Here is a 21,553-nt window from a genome sequence, read left to right on the forward strand (position 1 = left end):
ATCAGTCGCTTCTGTATCAAAGCTGTGGAGAAGCAAGCACACCCTGGTCACGGAGAGCGTCCTTGAAGAAGAGGCTGTGAGGGGCAGCCCCAGCGAGTGCCTCCAGGACTTCAGAGCCCAGCACACACAAGGGGGCCACATAGACAAGCAGGGTTTTGGGGAGCTTGGGGTCACTCTCCTCCTGCGTTTGCAGAGTGACATCGGTTACCAGCAGCCAGATCTCCCTTTGCTCTAGAAGAAGCAGACTCTTCAGCTATAATTTGAAGACACAATAAAGATTATTATATCAAAAAATGTTTTAAAAGCATTTAAAAGCAAAAGTTATACTAACAATTTAAGATATTATTTCAAAAACACTTTAAAACATACACTAGATTTTGCACATCTTGGTCACTAGCCCCATGTGCCCTGGGTGCCTCGACTTTGCACCTGGTTAAAGGCTTCCTTGATTGGGAACAGGCCACCCTTCCCTGGCAGCATTCCATTTGTCCCCCGACATCTTCAGGCTGAATCCACTGTTCTTTTCCTCCTGGTCCTCTGCTCATATACTTACAATGTTAATTACAACATTGTTTCCTGTCTAGTACATACATATTATTCTTTCTGGGCAGTTGTAAGTTTCCTGAGGGTTAGGAACAGATCTTACTTGCCCTCAGACTTTGTACAGGGCCTTTGTATAAAGCTGGTGTCACATATTTGTTGCATCTGCAATAGGTTTTATTATTTTCTTTTCTTCTTTCCTTCTATATTTTTTCATCTTTTTCTTATCTTCCAAACTTGTAATGCCTTTTCAATTTCCATTAAACTGGTATTCTGCCCCTTCCTTTTGGTAAGGGCTTAGGACTCAGTAGACACAAATGGGGCCAAAGATGGTCAGCAGGGCCAGGGCCTGAGGATGTGGCTAGTTGGAGGTTCAGCTGGTGTTGCTGGCACAGTGTGGTCAGGCTGAGGATTCCACATGGCTGGTTAACAGGACTGGGCAGAGAAGGTCACTTGTGTGGTGTGTAGCTGGGGGTTGGGGTGAAGGAGGTGGCCTACATTGTCAGGAGGTTGATTACATACAGGAAATATGAATAAGTAATATTGAGGAAACTGAAGCCAAGCTTCTTGCTGTTGGAGAAGGGAGTTATACATATAGAAATAGCAAAACTTAGAATAAATTCTGTGGTAATGCTCTAGAGTTGGAAGTATTGGTATGAAATCATGATTTTAGATAGATAGAAATATAGAAGTAGATACAGTTGTGTATGTGTGTATGTGGATGAATATACACACACATTTCCTTCCTCTGTCCACTGAGAGGGCATAGAGGCAATGATATCCCAATAGCAGGAAGCCCACCTAGAACCTGGATCTTGGCTTCTAAATACCATTCTTAACCAGGCACAGTGGCATAAGCAACTCAGGAGCAGTCTCAGCTACTTGGGAGGCTGAGGTGAGAGGATTGCTTGAGCTCAGGAGTTTGAGGCTGTGGTACACCAAGCTCATGCCTGTGAATAGCCACTGCATTTCAGCTTAGTAAACATAGCAAGATGCCATCTCTGAAAAACTGAAACTAAAACTAAAAAAAACCAAAAACAAAAAACCATATCCATTAAAATCAACCAGAACTTCTTGAAAAGATGGCTGATTCCAGAGCACAGATAGCAAAAGATTAATCATGACACATCTTTCTGTGTCAGAAAATAAGGAGGTACTCAAAGAATGATGGGCATGTGTCCAAAGGACACAGGAGCCAGCTTAAATATGGTAAAATTGAACATCAAAATGAACAGTAATAGATATAACTTGCTGAATAAAAGATGAATTCATTGGTCCATACTGATATTTAATAAGTGGGCTGGGCACAGTGGCTCACGCCTGTAATCCCAGCAACTTGGGAGGCTGAGGTGGGAGGATTACTTGAGCTCAGGAGTTTGAAACCTGGCTATATAGTGAGACCCCATCTCTACAAAAAATAAAGCTGGGTGTGGTGGCAAGTACCTGTAGTCCCAGCTACTTGGGAGGCTGAGGTAGGAGAATTGTTTGGGCCCAAGAGGTCAATGTTGCAGTGAGCTGTGATTGCACCATTGCACTACAGCCTAGATGACAGAGCAAGACCACCTTCTCAAAGAAAAAAAAAAATTAAAAAAATTAGTGGGCCAAGCATGGTGGCTCACGCCTGCAATCCCAGCACTTTGGGAGGCCAAGGCAGGCGGATTATCTGAGGTTGGGAGTTGAAGACCAGCCTGACCAACATGGAGAAACCCTGTCTCTACTAAAAACACAAAATTAGCCAGGTGTGGTGGGGCATGCCTGTAATCCCAGCTACGTGGGAGGCTGAGGAAGGCTGCTTGAACCCGGGAGGCAGAGGTTGTGGTGAGCTGAGATCGCACCATTGCACTCCAGCCTGGGCAACAAGAGCAAAACTCCATCTCAAAAAAAAAAAAAAAAAAAAAAGAATTGGTGAATATTTCAGGAAGGGCAAAGATTTCTATAAGGTTATCTGAGGGTGGGAGTTCTGACATCCTTCAAAGATTTTAGATGCTCTTTGTAAATATTCTGGATTTGGCCAGTGGTCTCTCTTTCAATCTATTAATGAACCAAAATGTTCTAATCTCCTTTGAAATTAACTATGAAATTATCTCTACTACTGGGGTTATGAACAAAGTCAGTAACAATAAAATCATCTGGAAAAAGACATCAGTAACTAATTAAAGCAGTATTACCGGGGAAGGTAGATAGTCGGTGCCAAGATGGCCGAATAGGAACAGCTCCAGCCTCCAACTCCCAGTGTGAGCGACACAGAAGATGGGTGATTTCTGCATTTCCAACTGAGGTACCGGGTTCATCTCACTGGGGCGTGTTGGACAGTGGGTGCAGGACAGTGGGCGTAGCCCAATGAGTGAGAGTCAAAGCAGGGCGAGCCACCGCCTCACCCGGGAAGCACAATGGAGAAAGGAATTCCCTTTACTAGACAAGGGAAACCGTGAAACACAACACCTGGAAAATCGGGTCACTCACACCCTAATACTGCACTTTACCAAGGGTCTTAGCAAACAGCACACCAGGAGATTATATCCTGCGCCTGGCCTGGAGGGTCCCACACCCACAGAGCCTCCCCTCATTGCTAGCATAGCAATCTGAGATCGAACTGCAAGGTGGCAGCAAGGCTGGGAGAAGGGCGCCCACCATTGCTGAGGCTTAAGTAGGTAAAGAAAGCGGCTGGGAAGCTTGAACTGGGTGGAGCCCACTGCAGCTCAAGGATGCCTGCCTGCCTCTGTAGACTCCACCTCTGGGGACAGGGCATAGCTAAACAAAAGGCAGCAGAAACCTCTGCAGATGTAAATGTCCCTCTATGACAGCTTTGAAGAGAGCAGAGGTTCTCCCAGCACAGAGTTTGAGATCTAAGAACGGACAGACTGCCTGCTCAAGTGGGTCCCTGACCCCTGAGTAGCCTAACTGGGAGGCATCCCCCACTAGGGGCAGACTGACACCTCACACTTCCCATGGCCAGGTACACCTCTGAGACAAAGCTTCCAGAGGAACAATCAGACAGCAACATTTGCTGTTCAGCAATATTCACTCTTCTGCAGCCTCTGCTGCTGATACCCAGGCAAACAGGGTCTGGAGTGGACCTAGAGCAAACTCCAACAGACCTGCAGCTGAGGGTCCTGACTGTTAGAAGGAAAAATAATAAACAGAAAGGACATCCACACCAAAACCCCATCTGTACGTCACCATCATCAAAGACCAAAGGTAGATAAAACCACAAAGATGGGGAAAAAGCAGTGCAGAAAAGCTGGAAATTTTAAAAATCAGAGTGCCTCTCCCCTCCAAAGGAACACAGCTCCTCACCAGCAATGGAACAAAGCTGGATGGAGAATGACTTTGACAAGTTGAGAGAAGAAGGCTTCAGACAATCAAACTTCTACGAGCTAAAGGAGGAATTACGAACCCAGTGCAAAGAAACTAAAAACCTTGAAAAAAGATTTGACAAATGCCTAACTAGAATAACCAATGTAGAGAAGTCCTTAAATGACCTGATAGAGATGAAAACCATGACATGTGAACTACGTGACAAATGCACAAGCTTCAGTAACTGACTCGATCAACTGGAAGAAAGAGTATCCGTGACTGAAGATCAAAAGAATGAAATGAAGTGAGAAGAGAAGTTTAGAGAAAAAAGAGTAAAAAGAAATGAACAAAACCTCCAAGAAATATGGGACTATGTGAAAAGACCAAACTACATCTGACTGTTGTAACTGAAAGTGACAGGGAGAATGGAACCAAGTTGGAAAACACTCTGCAGGATATTATCCAGGAGAACTTCCCCAACCTAGCAAGGCAGGCCAACATTCAAAATCGGGAAATGCAGAGACCACCACAAAGATACTCCTCGAGAAGAGCAACTCCAACACACATAATTATCAGATTCACCAAAGTTGAAATGAAGGAAAAAATGTTAAGGGCAGCCAGAGAGAAAGGTCGGGTTACCCACAAAGGGAAGCCCATCAGACTAACAGCGGATCTCTCGGCAGAAACTCTACAAGTCAGAAGAGAGTGGGGGCCAATATTCAACATGCTTAAAGAAAAGAACTTTAAACCCAGAATTTCATATCCAACCAAACTAAGTTTCATAAGTGAAGGAGAAATAAAATCCTTTACAGAAAAGCAAATGCTGAGAGATTTTGTCACCACCAGGCCTGCCCTACAAGAGCTCCTGAGGGAAGCACTAAACATGGAAAGGAACGACCGGTACCAGCCACTGCAAAAACATGCCGAAATGTAAAGACCATCAATGCTAGGAAGAAACTGCATCAACTAATGAGCAAAATAACCAGCTAACATCATAAGGACAGGATCAAGCTCACACATCACAATGTTAACCTTAAAGGTAAATGGGCTAAATGCGCCAATTAAAAGACATAGACTGGCAAACTGGATAAAGAGTCAAGACCCATCAGTTTGCTGTATGCAAGAGACCCATCTCACATGCAGATACACATAGGCTCAAAATAAAGAGATGGAGGAAGATATACCAAGCAAATGGAGAACAAAAAAAAGCAGGGTTGCAATCCTAGTCTCTGATAAAACAGACTTTAAACCATCAAAGATCAAAAGAGACAAAGAAGGCCATTACATAATGGTAAAGGGATCAATTCATCAGGAAGAGCTAACTATCCTAAATATATATGCACCCAATATAGGAGCACTCAGATTCATAAAGCAAGTCCTTAGAGACTTACAAAGAGACTTAGACTCCCATACAATAATAATGGGAGACTTTAACACCCCACTGTCAACATTAGACAGATCAACGACACAGAAAGTCAAGAGGGAAATCCAGGAATTGAACTCAGCTCTGCACCAAGCAGATCTATTAAACATCTACAGAACTCTCCACCCCAAATCAACAGAATATACATTCTTCTCAGCACCACATCGCACTTATTCCAAAATTGACCACATAGTTGGAAGTAAAGCACTCTTCAGCAAATGTAAAAGAACAGAAAGTATAACAAACTGTCTCTCAGACCACAGGGCAATCAAACTAGAACTCAGGACTAAGAAACTCAATCAAAACTGCTCAATGACATGGAAACTGAACAACCTGCTCCTGAATGACTACTGGGTACATAACGAAATGAAGGCAGACATAAAGATGTTCTCTGAAACCAATGAGAACAAAGATACAACATACCAGAATCTCTGGGACACATTTAAAGCAGTGTGTAGAGGGAAATTTATAGCACTAAATGCCCACAAGAGAAAGCGGGAAAGATCTAAAATTGACACCCTAACATCACAACTAAAAGAACTAGAGAAGCAAGAGCAAACACATTCAAAAGCTAGCAGAAGGCAAGAAATAACTAAGATTGGAGCAGAACTGAAGGAGATAGAGACACAAAAAACCCTCCAAAAAAAACCAACAAATCCAGGAGTTGGTTTTTTGAAAAGATCAACACAATTGAGAGACCGCTAGCAAGACTAATAAAGAAGAAAAAAGAAAAGAATCAAATAGACGCAATAAAAAAATGATAAAGGGGGTATCACCACTGACTCCACAGAAATACAAACTACCATCAGAGAATACTATAAACACCTCTACGCTAATAAACTAGAAAAGCTAGAAGAAATGGATAATTTCCTGGACACTTACACTCTCCCAAGACTAAATCAGGAAGAAGTTGAATCCCTGAAGAGACCAATAGCAGGCTCTGAAATGGAGGCAATAATTAATGACCTACCAACCAAAAAAATCCAGGACCAGACGGATTCACAGCCGAATTCTACCAGAAGTACAAGGAGGAACTGGTACCATTCCTTCTGAAACTATTCCAATCAATAGAAAAAGAGGGAATCCTCCCTAACTCATTTTACAAGGTCAACATCACCCTGATACCAAAGCCTGACAGAGATACAACAAAAAAAGAGAATTTTAGACCAATATCCCTGATGAACATCGATGCAAAACAATACTGGCAAACCGAATCCAGCAGCACATCAAAAAGCTTATCCACCATGATCAAGTGGGCTTCATCCCTCGGATGCAAGGCTGGTTCAACATACGCAAATCAATAAATGTAATCCAGCATACAAATGCAACCAAAGACAAAAACCACATGATTATCTCAACGGATGCAGAAAAGGCCTTTGACAAAATTCAACAGCCCTTCATGCTAAAAAGTCTCAATAAATTTGGTATTGATGGTCGTATCTCAAAATAATAAGAGCTATTTATGACAAACCCACAGCCAATATCATCCTGAATGGACAAAAACTGGAAGCATTCCCTTTGAAAACTGGCACAAGACAGGAATGCCCTCTCTCACCACTCCTATTCAACACAGTGTTGGAAGTTCTGGCTAGGGCAGTCAGGTAAGAGAAAGAAATCAAGGGTAGTCTCAGGATACAAAACCAATGTGCAAAAATCACAAGCATTCTTATACACCAGTAACAGACAAACAGAGAGCCAAATCATGAATGAACTCCCATTCACAACAGTTTCAAAGAGAATAAAAGACCTAGGAATCCAACTTACAAGGGATGTAAAGGACCTCTTCAAGGAGAACTACAAACCACTGCTCAGTGAAATAAAAGAGGACACAAACAAATGGAAGAACATACCATGCTCATGGATAGGAAGAATCAATATTGTGAAAATGGCCATACTGCCCAAGGTAATTTATAGATTCAATGCCATCCCCATTAAGCTACCAATGACTTTCTTCACAGAATTGGAAAAAACTGATTTAAAGTTCATATGGAACCAAAAAAGACCCCGCATTGCCAAGACAATCCTAAGCCAAAAGAACAAAGCTGGAGGCATCATGCTACCTGACTTCAGACTATACTACAAGGCTACAGTAACCAAAACAGCATGGTACTGGCACCAAAACAGAGATATAGACCAATGGAACAGAACAGAGCCCTCAGAAATAATACCACACATCTACAGCCATCTGATCTTTGACAAACCTGATAAAAACAAGAAAGGGGGAAAGGATTCCCTATTTAATAAATGGTGCTGGGAAAATTGGCTAGCCATAAGTAGAAAGCTGAAACTGGATCCTTTCCTTACTCCTTATATGAAAATCAGTTCAAGATGGATTAGAGACTTAAATGTCAGACCTAAAACCATAAAAACCCTAGAAGAAAACCTAGGGAATACCATTCAGGACATAGGCGTGGGCAAGGACTTCATGTCTAAAACACCAAAAGCAATGGCAACAAAAGCCAAAATTGACAAATGGGATCTAATTAAACTAAAGACCTTCTGCACAGCCAAAGAAACTACCATCAGAGTGAACAGGCAACCTACAGAATGGGAGAACATTTTTGCAATCTACTCATCTGACAAAGGGCTAATATCCAGAACCTATAAAGAACTCAATCAAATTTACAGGAAAAAAACAAACAACTCCATCAAAAAGTGGGCAAAGGATATGAGCAGACACTTCTCAAAAGAAGACATTCATACAGCCAACAGACACATGAAAAAATGCTCATCATCACTCGCCATCAGAGAAATGCAAATCAAAACCACAATGAAATACCATCTCACACCAGTTAGAATGGCAATCATTAAAAAATCAGGAAACAGGTGCTGGAGAGGATGTGGAGAAATAGGAACACTTTTACACTGCTGGTGGGACTGTAAACTAGTGCAACCATTGTGGAAAACAGTGTGGCGATTCCTCAAGGATCTAGAACTAGAAATACCATTTGACCCAGCCATCCCATTACTGGGGATATACCCAGAGGATTATAAGTCATGCTGCTATAAAGACACATGCACATGTATGTTTACTGCAGCACTATTCACAATAGCAAAGACTTGGAATCAACCCAAATCTCCATCAGTGACAGACTGGATTAAGAAAATGTGGCACATATACACCATGGAATACTATGCAGCCATAAAAAAGGATGAGTTTGTGTCCTTTGTAGGGACATGGATGCAGCTAGAAACCATCCCTCTCAGGAAAGTATCACAAGAACAGAAAACCAAACACCACATGTTCTCACTCATAGGTGGGAATTGAACAATGAGAACACCTGGACACAGGAAGAGGAACATCACACACCGGGCCTGTTGTGGGGTTGGGGGAGCGGGGAGGAATAGCATTAGGAGATACACCTAATGTAAATGACGAGTTAATGGGTGCAGCACACCAACATGGCACATGTATACATATGTAACAAACCTGCACGTTGTGCACATATACCTTAGAACATAAAGTATAATAAAAAAAATAGTGGAAAGGTATAAGAGTTTAATCTACAATTACTTAATACAGTACAACAAAAAGGTATCAATGGCTTTATATTACTTTTAATCGCAGCTTATTATTCCCTTTATATTGACTAGATGTTATGTGAAACTTCTGAATAAGAGGCTGAAGACCTTCAGGGGAGTAGTAAGTGTGGCAATTGTTAGCCATTTCTATTATTATTAACCATTAAGCATAAGCAGCGATTTTAAAGGAGAAATGAAATAAAGAGACGCACTTACGGGTTGAAGCCAAGTGTGGGGTCCAACATATAAACTTCTTTTCTCTTCCAGTGAGATCTATTCACTGAGGTTCTTTTCAACCAGTTGTTGTTTTCACTAAATTTAATATCCCCTTTTTTTTCTTACAACCAGTGAGCAGGGAATAATCAATGGCTTTGTATCAGGAGTTTGCAACAAAAAAAAATGTGTTGATCCAAGTGATGCTTGAAAGATTAGGGAAACTATTTTTTAAATGCAGGCCACCTACTTTACCTCCATTCTGACTACTGTTCTTATGGCTTTTTTTTTCATTTAATAAACAGTTATTTATTGAATATGTTCTCTGAGTCAGACATGTCAATTCTTGTGTCACCTAGAGGGATCTGTGTACCACATACCCATTTTTCTTCATTTTGTCTTATTCTTCTTGGGCTTAATAAAAACAAAAGCTTTGATGGGGAAAATGGAGTATGATAAAGCTGGAAATGTAGATGGTCACTCAGAGATATTTACAGAATCAAAATTCTGGTGTCTCAAGTTGGATGACTCCTTAATATATAAGGTGATATTAGAGTCTGGATGACTGCATGAGCTTTTGCGCCATTTAGTGTTATGTGAAATTTTCATCAATGTAACTTCATACATATTGAGACACTATTGATTTGTAACCTGAGTTTGTATTTATCTTGCAGCTGAGATTTTGGAGTGCAATACTTTTTCTGCTACTGATCTGCTAATTTAAAGAATGCTTGCTTTCTTTTAGCCAGTTTTAGAAAATGTTAAAAATATTTAAGAGTTTTTTCTTTTTTTTTTTTTCTCAGACAGGGTCTCACTCTGTCCCCCAGGCTACAGTGCAATGGTGCAATTTCAGCTCACTGCAACCCCTGCCTCCTGGGCTCAAGCAATTCTGCCTTAGCCTCCCAAGTAACTGGGACTACAGGAGCACAGCACCACATCTGGCTAATTTTTGTATTTCTTGCAGAGATGGGATTTTTCTATTTTGGCCAGGCTGGTCTTGAACTCCTGAGCTCAAGCAATCCACCTGCCTCAGCCTCCCAAACTGCTGGGATTACAGGAATGAGCCACGGTACCTGGCCTTATTTAAGAATTCTTATTGATAATCCTACCAGTATAGTATTAGTTTGAATTAAGCATTTAATAAACATACCATGAAAGTTTATTTTTCTAGTTATTGTATATATAATAGTACATTCTCTTGTTGCAATCAGATTGCAAAGCTGATTATTCTTTTCTGTAACCTTTTAATAGAATATTTCAAAAAAGTTTTTATCTAAAAATAGATGGCAATACAGAAAACGTTTTCTCATGAAATATCCTAAGTGAGTAGACTTACTTATAAAGCAAAACAGCATGTTATTCTACACCTCTGTTGGTTATTTTGGACAACTCTGAATTTCCATTACATTTGAAAAATAGTCAAGAGTCAGGTTATTTTTAAAAATCACCTAAGGCGGCCAGGTGCGGTTCACACGTGCAGTCCCAGCAATTTGGGAGGTCGAGGCGGGTGGATTGCGAGGTCAGGAGATCCTGACTATCCTGGCTGATGTGGTGGAACCCAGTCTCTGCTAAAAATACAAAAAATTGGCAGGGGGTGGTGGCGGGCACCTGTAGTCCCAGCTGCTCGGGAGGCTGAGGCAGGAGAATGGCGTGGACCCAGGAGGTGGAGGTTGTAGTGAGCTGAGACGGCCTGGGCAACAGAGTGGCACTCCATCTCAAAAAAAAAACAAAAACACAAAACACCTAAGGCACTACTATCTGTTTTTCTTTTCTTTTCTTTCCTTTTTTTTTGAGACGGAGTCTCACTCTGTCGCCAGGTTGGAGTGCAGTGGCGCGATCTCGGCTCACTGCAACGTCAGACTCTGATTCGGGCAGTTCTCCTGCGCCTCAGCCTCCTGAGTGGCTGGGAATACAGGAACTCACCACCATGCCCCGCTAATTTTTGTATGTTTGGTGGAGAAGGGGTTTCACCATGTTGACCAGGATGTTCTCAATCTCCTGACCTCGTCATCTACCTGCCTCGGCCTCCCAAAGTGCTGGGATTGCAGGCGTGAGCCACCGCGCCCGGCAGGCATCACATTTTTATCGAAGAAGAAAGAAACACACAACAGTTTCCCATCTCACCTTAAACTTTTGGTAAAAATATCTTGGATTTTCATTAAATGAGAATGTTGCTACATGGAAGAAGGATGGGTGGGCAGAAAAATATGATGGCATACCTGTTTTTTAAAAAGAAATGAGGAATAGTGTTCTTTGAAAAATGAGGCAGAGAGGACCCTTACAAACAAACGAGAATTTATATGTGTATTTTAGCAGTGCTTATCTTTGGGTGATGGAGTTATCTATGTCATACTATCTTTCTCACTTTCATGTTTTTAACAGATTTTCACAAGCATGTATTCACTTCTATAATTGGGATACATGATACCCAACTAATGTACTTGAAAGTAAGTTTTAGCAATATTTCTAACCTAGCTACGTTGTGCTTTTTCAAAGAAGCTTGGAATAATAAGTAAATTATTTATATTTTATTGCCATTGAAAACTTGGAACTTTGTTTTACAACTGTATGCATTTTATCATGCTTTCATCTTTGTAGATTGTCCATTTTTACGTGAATGGCTTTTTTCAAAAGATCTGTTCATTTGTTATTTTATTTACTATCTTTTAATAAATGTTTTATATCTAAAAAAATAAAGCAGTACTACCACTACACTGCTAAAATTTTATTAAAAATAGATTTCTTCTCTGGCCAGGCGTGGTAATCCCAGCACTCTGGGAGGCCAAGGCGGGTGCATCACTTGAGGTCAGGAGTTCGAGAGCAGCCTGGCCAATGTGGTGAAACCCCATCTCTACTAAAAATATAAAAATTAGCTAGGCCTGATGGTGCACGCCTGTAATCCCAGATCCTCTGGAGGCTGAGGCATGAGAATTGCTTGAACCCAGTAGGCGGAGGTTGCAGTGTGCGAAGATCATACCACTGCACTCCAGCCTGAGTGACAGAGCATCTCCAAAAAAAAAAAAAAAAAAAAAAAAAAAAAAAAAAAAAAAAAAAAAAAAAATTGGTGAATATTTCAGGAAGGGCAAAGATTTCTGTAAGATTATCTGAGGTTGGAAGTTCTGACAATGTCCAAAAATTTTAGATGCTTTTGTAAATACTCTGGATTTGGCCAGTGGTCTCTCTTTCAATCTATTAATGAACCAAAATGTTCTAATCTCCTTTGAAATTAACTACAAAATTATCTCTACTATTGGAGTTATGAACAAAGTCAGTAACAATAAAATCATCTGGAAAAAGACATCAGTATCTAATTAAAGCAGTTCTACCACTACATTGCTAAAAGTTTATAAAAAATAGATTTCTTCTCTGTCCGGGCACGGTGGCTCAGGCCTGTAATCCCAGCACTTTGGGAGACAGAGGCGGGCAGATCACTTGAGGTCAGGAGTTCGAGACCAGCCTGGCCAACATGGTAAAACCCCATCTCCACTAAAAAATACAAAAATTAGGCTGGGCGCCGTGGCTTACACCTGTAATGCCAGCACTTTAGGAGGCAGAGGTGGGTGAATCACCTGAGGTCAGGAGTTTGAAACCAGCCTGGCCAACACTGTGAAACCCTGTCTCTACTAAAAATACAAAAATTAGCCGGCATGGTGGTGCGTGCCTGTAATTCCAGCTACTTGGGAGGTGGAGACGAGAATTGCTTGAACCTGGGAGGTGGAGGTTGCAGTTAGCCAAGGTCGCGCCACTGCACTCCAGCCTGGGCGACACAGAGAGACTCCGTCTCAAAAAACAAATAAAAATTAGCTGGGCGTAGTGGCAGATGCCTGTAATCCCAGCTACTCGAGAGGCTGAGGTAAGAAAATCTCTTGAACCCGGGAGGCAGAGGTTGCAGTGAGCCAAGATTATGCCATTGCATTCCAACCTGGGTAACAGAGTTAGACTCTGTCTCAAAAATAAATAAATAAATAAATAAATAAAAAATAAAAAGTCTTCTTATTCATAATTGCCAAAACCCGGAAGCAACCAAGATGTCCTTCAGTAGGTGAATGAATAACTAAACTGAACTATGTGGTACATCCAGACATGGAACATTATTCAGTGCTCAAAAGGAAATGGGCTATCTAGCCATGAAAAGTCATGGAAACTTAAATGCATATTATTAAGTGAAAGAAGTCCATCTGAAAGGCTACAGATTGTAAGATTCCAACTGTATACAACATTCCGAAAAGGCAAAACTATGGAGACGGTAAAAATAAGAATGTTTGCCAGGGATTTGTGGAGAGGGGGAATAAACAGGTGGAGCACAGGTGTTTAGCTCCATATGATACTATGATGGTAGATACATGTCATTACATATTTGTGCAAGCCCATAAAATTACACCACCAAGAGTGAACCCTTATGTAAACTGTGGACTCTGGGTGAGTATGATGTGTCAATACAGGCTGATTAGTTGTAAGCAATGTGCCGCCCTGGTAGGGATGTTGATAATGGGGAGGCTGTGCATGTGTGGGAGTAGAAAGTGTATGGAAAAATCTCTGTACCTTCCTCTCAATTTTGTTGGGAACCTAAAACTGCTCTAAAAGAAAAAACTCTAATAAAAATTTTTATAGCCCTATGTAATCAGGAAAAGTTTTTTTTTTTTTTTTTTTTTTTTTTTGAGACGGAGTCTCACTCTGTCGCCCAGGCTGGAGTGTAGTCGCACAATCTCAGCTCACTGCAACCTCCTCCTCCTGGGTTCAAGTGATTCTCCAGCCTCAGCTTCCTGGGCAGCTGGGATTACAGGCACCTGCCATCATGCCCGGCTAATTTTTGTATTTTTGTAGAGACGGGGTTTCATCATAGTGGCCAGGCTGGTCTCAAACTCCTGACCTCAGCTGATCCACCTGCCTCGGCCTCCCAAAATGCTGGGATTACAGGCATAAGCCACCACGCCCACCCCAGGAAAAGTATTTAAGCATAGATGATATAGACACCTATAATGCTAGTAATTAGGCAAAAATATTACCAGTGCAAATTTATTAGGAAAAAGTAGATCTCTCCCACACAAATATGCCCAATTAATTTTTGACAAAGGTGCAACAGCAAGTTAATGGAGGAAGGATGATCTATCAACAAATGGTGCTGGAATCAATGGGTATCCAAAGGTGAAAAAATTAACCTTGACCTAAGCCATGCACCTTATACAAAACCCAACTCCAAATGCATCATGGACTTGGAAGGTAAAGTGTAAAATTAAATTTTCTAGAAAAGAACACAAAAGAATAACTTTGGGACTGATGATAGGCAAAGAGACTTGATTTCTCTTAGACTTGACAACAAAACTGTGATCTGTAAGAAAAAAATTTGGTAAATCTGACTGTATCAAAATTAAAAACTATGTTAAAAAATCATTAAAAGGGTGAAAATACAATTTAGAAATCCTGAGAAAATATTTGCAAATCCTGTATCTGACAAAGGTTTTGTATTTAGAAAATAGAAATAACTTTAAAGACTCAACAATAAACCAACAAACAAGCAATCCAATTAGACAATGGGCAAAAGATGTGAACAGGCATTTTACCAAAGAGGACATATGGATGGCAAGTAAAAACATGAAAAGATGTTCAACATTATTTGTCCTTTGGATGAATCTCTAGATAATGCTGTTAGCCAACACCTTGTATTTCTTTTTTTTTTTTTTTTTGAGACGGAGTCTCGCGCTGTCATCCAGGCTGGAGTGCAGTGGCGCGATCTCCGCTCACTGCAAGCTCCGCCTCCCGGGTTCATGCCATTCTCCTGCCTCAGCCTGCTGAGTAGCTGGGACTACAGGCGCCCGCCACCGCGCCCGGCTAATTTTTTGTATTTTTAGTAGAGACGGGCTTTCACCGTGGTCTCGATGTCCTGACCTTGTGATCCGCTCGCCTCGGCCTCCCAAAGTGCTGGGATTACAGGCGTGAGCCACCGCGCCCGGCCAACACCTTGTATTTCTTTAATGATTTTTTTTTTTTGTTTTTAGACAGAGTCTCACTCTGTCACCCAGGCTGGAGTGCAATGGAGCGATCTTGGCTCACTTCAGCCTCTGCCTCTCCTGCCTCAGCCTCCCAAGTAGCTGGGACTACAGGCATGCACCACCATACCCAGCTAATTTTTTGTAGTTTTAGTAGAGATGGGGTTTCACCATGTTGGATAGGCTGATCTCCAATTCCTGACCTCAGATGATCTACCTGCCTCAGCCTCCCAAAGTGCTGGTATTACAGGTGTGAGCCACAGCACCGGGCCTAAAAAACAATTTAAATAGAGATGGAGCCTCACTATGTTGGCCAAGGTGGTCTCGGGCTCCTGGCCTCAAGTGATCCTCCTGCCTCAGCCTCCCAAAGTGCTGAGATTACAGGTGTGAGCCATTGTGCCTGGCCACTGCTAACACCTTGATTTCAGACCTCTGGCCTCCAGAAGTGTGAGAGAATACATTTCTATTGTTTTAAGCTATCTAGTTTTTGGAACTTTATATGATAATCCTAGGAAACTAATACAGATATATATTGCATGGTTCTAGTTATGTAACAACCATAAAACAACATAATTATAATGACAGAGAACACGTGAGTGGTTGCCAGGGGTAGGGATGAAAAAATGATCGACGTGGCTATAAAGGGCAACACGGGAATCGGTGGTGATGGCACAGCAGAGGATTCTGACTGCAGTGATGGTGATGCAAGGCTGTACATGTGACAAAACTGCACAGAAGCGCACACACACACACACACAGAGTGCACACAAGGATGTTGAAACCTGAATGTGCTCCATGGATTGTGCCTGTGTCAGTTTCTTGTTTTTTTTTTTTTGTTGTTGTTGTTGTTGAGACGGAGTCTCACTCTGTTGCCCAGACTGGAGTGCAGTGGCGTGATCTTGGCTCACTGCAAGCTCCGCCTCCCAGGTTCACGCCATTCTCCTGCCTCAGCCTCCCAAGTAGCTGGGACTATAGGCGCTTGCCCAGCTACTTTTTTTGTATTTTTAGTGGAGACAGGGTTTCCACTAAAAATTAGCCAGGACCATTAGCCAGGATGGTTTTGATCTCCTGACCTTGTGATCCGCCTGCCTTGGCCTCCCAAACTGCTGGGATTACAGGCATGAGCCACTGCGCCCAGCTGGTTTTGGTTTTTACTGTGGTTACTGTGGGTGTGGGATATTAACATGGGGGTGGAGGGGTGCACCAGACCCCCTGGTATATTTCTTTGCAATCTACTGTGAAACTATAATTATTACAAAATAAAAGTTAAATATGAAAACTATCTTTTTCACCTTCATGACTTAGTCTTTAGTGTAATATAAATACAACTGAATCTGTTTTTTTTTTTTTTTTGAGACAAGGTCTTACTCTGTCACCCAGGCTGGAGTGCAGTGGTACAATCACAGCTCACTGCAGCAACCTCCTGGGCTCACAGGATCCTCCCACGTCAGCCTCCCAAGTAGCTGAGATGATAGGTATACAGCACCATGCCTGGCTAATTTTTTATTTTTTTGTAGAGATGGGGTTGTGCTTTGTTGCCCAGGCTGGTCTGGAACTCCTAGCCTCAAGAGATCCTCTAGCCTCAGCCTCTCAAAGTGCTAGGATGACAGGTGTGAGCCACCACACCTAGTCTAGGTCTGTTTTTATGGCTCGAGTTCCAGCAGTGACTCATGGTGCCATTCTGAAAGTCAACTCTCACTGCCAAGGATGCAGGCCACTGGCTTCACTACGGACTGGCCCCAGGACTCAGCTTATTTCAATTCCTTCTTGAGACAGCTGGTTTCTGGTGATTCTTTTACAAAAGCAGACTACAGGAGACAGAATTTCAGTGGATCATGGAACCTGTTCCATTGGGTTCCAGGTCTTTGACTGTTTTGTGGCTACAGGACCACTGATTCCTAGGCACACATGCCCACTGGAAGTCATGCTCACTGAAAGCTGCACTTGCACTGGTGGGAGGCTGTTTTTTGGATAGGAGGTGATTAACATATCTTCTCTACTTCCCTGAGGGAGGACTCCTTCACAAGGCAAGCTGGATGACCTGCTTCACTCTTGGTCTTTCTCTGCCCCAGAGTTCCCCTCCAACTGGTTTTGGTGCAAGCATTTTGACATCTGCTTTCTTTACTTTCAACCTCAGTCTCAGCCAGAGGGCCATGGGCAGGAGTGTGAGCTGCAACTGCCACGTGGCTGCTATGAGGACAGCATTCTCCCTGTGGGTGAATGGCACCTTCACAGAGAGCCACCGCCTGGCCCATGACCCAGAAGAGCAGGAATGTGCCAGATGTCAAGGGCATCCCCACACACACTGACCCTTCTCAAGGTGAGCAGAGGAACGTGAAGGCAGTCTTAGGTCTCCTCAGGCTTGGAAAGTATGAGACATAGTACATGCCCTGCCTCGTCCTTGCTGGGAGCCCTATCCTCCTATCTGCTGAGCCGGACACTGGGGTGCTCACAGGGAGTACCACTGAGGGACTCATGTCAGTCATTCTCTAATTCTTCATGAGAGGCACTGATCAGCTGTCAAATGATGAAAAGGGGAACAGATGAAGAGAAAACAAACGAAAAAGGGTATTTTAAAACTCCTAAATTCATCCTAGAACAATCCAATATGGTGAGAGAATGTCACACCCATTTGACAGACAAGGACATGAGACAATGTGGTGAAGCACCTGCACAAGCTCAGCCAGCATGTGGTTGGGGGTAGGGGTGTGTTGCGTCCCTGCTCCACCCCCAGGGCTCCAGGTAACTGAAGGACTGTGGAGTCAGGAAGCACCATGGGACACTGGGCTGAGTAAGAGTTAGGAAACCCATGCCAGGCTCCACCTGGGTTTGGTTGTGTGTATCAGAGATAGCAGATACCAGGCCTAGCCTTGGTCTCCTCCACTTGGAATTAAGAACAGTGACACTATTGCTGCTAAAATGATATATACACGAGAATGGTTGGAAAATCTGACAAATCTCTCACAGAAATTAAAGGTGAAGTATTGATAATAAAAAATAAAGAGCTAAATGTGGTTCATTTATATTCACAACTCAGCCCTCTGATTTCCTTTCTGTGGGCAACACTCTATGCGTTGGCAAGCACTAGATAATCGACAGGTTAAGCTGCAGAAACACACACACACTTTCTGCAGAGAAGGAAAGGAAAGGCAATTGACAGTTACTAGCATATCACCTAAAGCACACTCCTTACATCTGAAATGTAAAAATTAAATTGAGATAAAGCCTTAAAGTTCTTTCATATGATGATCATATGTACCAGCGCTGTGTTCTTGCACAGCACCTATGGCATCCTTAGGTAACAAGCTTGCACCCTACTCGGTGGCTGTCAGTAGATGGCCCTCCCTGTCTCCTCTCCCTGACACACACCACACTGCACATTCAGTACAACCTACAGGATGCCAGGAGACACAAGGGTTGTTTTTTTTTTCCTGCGTCACAGTTGCTGTGTCCTCCAGCCATGCTCAGCACCTGAAGAACGTGAGCAAACCAAGGCCTGTGGGCTAATCCAGCCTGCCCCCTGCTTATGTGTGGCCTGTAAGCTAAGCGTGGTTTTTATATTTATTCAAGGTTCTTACATTTTTAAATGGTTAAAAAAACCATAAGAATATTTTGTGACAAGTAAAAATTAAGTTAAATTCAAATTTTGGTGTCTGTAAATAAAGGTTTCTGAAACACAGCCCTGCTCATTCATTTGTGAACGACAACATGGCTGCTTTTGCACTGCAAGGTGGAGCTGAGTAGTTGCTATGAAAACCATACAATCCAAGAAGCCTAAAATATTGACTATCTGGCTCTTTACAGAATCAGTCTGCCCACTACTCCTGATGCAGATGGAAGAGGAGCTGATTTAACATGCTTGTGATAACAATGATTTAATGATACTCGTATATATGCAACTCATCAAGAACTTGACTAGAAGTTAAGAAACATATTCTTTTAGTCACTCTCTTGTTCTTCCACTAAGAATGATCAGAGAAATGCAAAGACTTTGTTCAAAATAAATGCACAACAGAAAATAACTCTGAATAACTTAAGCGGAAGAGAAAGGCTCCAAAACCAGGCAGCTGAATTGGGTTGTATGCAAGCATGAATGCTTTGTAGAGATTCATAACAAGCATGTAAGGGGAAATGGCACAAGGTGTCTGGGTGTGCTTTAGCATATTTCATCAGCAAAAAGAAAAGTGAGGGGTGTGAGTGTCAGATCTTGATAACCAGGCATAGTATGATTAGAAGACAGCCCCTGGTGCCACCCACACCACTGTCCCCTGACTCAAGGTGCACTGGGGCACCTGGCCGAGGTTGCTGGCTGAGGTGCCAGCCTCCTGCCCTCCCTTGAGACTCCTTGCTGGGCAATTCCTGGGTATTCTGGCCTGGCTGGTAGCTGGTGATCCACTGACAGCCCAGGTGAGTGCAGGCATCTGGGGCCTGGTTTGCTCCACTCATACACACCCTCAAGGAGGCAATGTGTGGGGCACTCACTCTCTCCTGCACCATGGCAGATGCACCCAGTGCACACTGCCTATGAGTAGATAAGAGTTTAACAAATAGGATGTTCTCAATCCCTCTTGGATGATCAGATCTACATGGATATTCCTCCATAAGGTAAGGGCCAGCAGAGGTTTCTTGCAGAATGTAGTGAATGCATTCAAACTGGCAAGCAGGTCTCCTTCCCTCCTCTACTCCTAGCTGATTGATAGCAAGCTCCTCTAGGCCGCTGCTCCCTAGAATAGGCTGATGCCTCATAGGGACCATGGAGGTGGGATGGGAGGGCTTTCAGTTTTAAAGGCTCTAAAAGTTCCCAGAAGTAGCTGAGCTCAATCCTGAGATTACCATTTCCACCACATAAATGAGGTTTCTGCATCTCTTTCCTTTCTTCAACCTGCCTAAGTGTCAGGAAAGAATGAAAATTACTGGGCTGAGAAGCTTTGGGGACAGGGTTGTACTTGGGTGTCTTACACCCCAGTGCTTAGCACACTGGCTGATAGTCCGCACCTGTAAAAGGAATGGATTTACTGCCACTTCAGTATATGGGGCATACTTAACTGGACTTTAAAAACGCTTTTCTGTTTTGGCAATCTATTAATTTCCAAAGGAGACTGCCCTTTCACAAACCTCTAACACCGTGTGTGTGTGTGCATGTGCATGTGTGTGTGTGAGAGAGAGAGAGAGAGAGATGGGCTGAAAGATTGAGAGAGAGAGAGAGAGAGAGACTGAGAGATTGAGACAGATTATTACCTGTGGTCTTTGGTAAATCACCCTGGCATAGAAACTGCAACGGGTACCAAGATCATTCATCTGGAAAGGAATTAGAAAAGGTTGGCAGCATTACACAAAGCACACAGACACAGCTAATACCTAAATAACTTGTTAGAAACAAAAACATTACCTGGATAATGTCTCTTAAGCAGCGGGTAACTGGAGGCTGGTAAAGCTTATAAATGGGGTCTCCGTCAATTATATCAATTTGTCCCAGATTTGGATGAGCTGTGAGGATGTAACATAAGGCTGGAGGAGGCAGATGAGTTTTTATCTGTTTACATGAGGCAAAAGCAGAAGGTGAATGTATTGTTAAAAGACTCAAGCACATGATTAAAATCTCCTCTTTAATATATACATACTCGCTTACAGATGCATCCTCTCTCTGGAATGCTATACAAGGAATGGACTGCATTGTTTACTTCTGGGACCAAGTATAAGAACTTCTTATGAACCTATTAATTCAAGATTTCATTTTAGAAATCTTTCAGGTTATACTGAAAATATCATCTAGAAATTACTTCCCCTTAAGTAATATAGAAATAGCTTTTTTTTTGTTTTTTGAGACAGAGTTTTGCTCTTGTTGGCTGGATTGCAATGGCGCCATCTCGGCTCACTGCAACCTCCGCCTCCTGGGTTCAAGTGATTCTCCTGCCTCAGCCTCCTGGGTAGCTGGGATTGCAGCCATGCGCCACAATGTCCAGCTAATTTTGTATTTTTAGTAGAGACGGGGTTTCTCCATGTTGGTCAGGCTGGTCTCGAACTCTCGACCTCAGGTGATCCGCCCACCTCAGCCTCCCAAATGCTGGGATTACAGGCGTGAGCCACCGTGTGTTTTGACAACTACTATGCTGTTTGGCACAGTACAGGGTCACAGACTTAGCACTACTAAGAAGTCAGCCACAACCTAAGGAAGACAGCCTCAGTTGTTTTGGGAGCTCTGGCCCAAAGCAGCAGCTGGTTAACCTGCTGGAAAAGGCTCAGGAGGGAGGAGGGAACACTTTTCATCCATTTTGCTTCTTCTGAGACACTATCATAGACAAGCAGGGCAATGGAAGTTCCTGGCTACCCAGGACGTTGTACGAATGTCTATGGATTGTATTGAGTTCCTGCTCCAATTGGTAACTGAGTGTTGGTTCTATGAGTGACTAGAAGTTCGTGGGAAAAATTCTATATGTTTGCTTTAGTATGAGGCTGAGACCCCAATTGCTCCAACAGTATATGAGAGTTGTGGTTTACGCATTCATCATAAGTTAACTTCAAGAAAATGTTGTGCAGCACAGTAGGGAAGGCAGCCAGAGCTTGGTCTCCA

General features: G+C 42.7%; 1 protein-coding gene across 13 annotated transcripts in view; it reads right to left on the reverse strand.

The window, feature by feature from the left end:
• LOC105496910 (scaffold protein involved in DNA repair) overlaps positions 1-21,553 on the reverse strand; it is a 477,476-nt gene that overhangs the window by 16,831 nt on the left and 439,092 nt on the right. For all 13 annotated transcript variants that reach the window (XM_011767553.3, XM_011767557.3, XM_011767555.3 and 10 more), the window contains 3 exons: positions 20,372-20,515; positions 20,221-20,280; positions 43-253 (listed from right to left, as the gene is read on the reverse strand). In XM_011767553.3, coding sequence (XP_011765855.2) covers positions 43-253; positions 20,221-20,280; positions 20,372-20,515 — 415 coding nt within the window. The remainder of the gene's footprint in view (positions 1-42; positions 254-20,220; positions 20,281-20,371; positions 20,516-21,553) is intronic.

This window comes from Macaca nemestrina, chromosome 8, assembly GCF_043159975.1.
Source record: "Macaca nemestrina isolate mMacNem1 chromosome 8, mMacNem.hap1, whole genome shotgun sequence".
Lineage (NCBI taxonomy): Eukaryota > Metazoa > Chordata > Mammalia > Primates > Cercopithecidae > Macaca > Macaca nemestrina.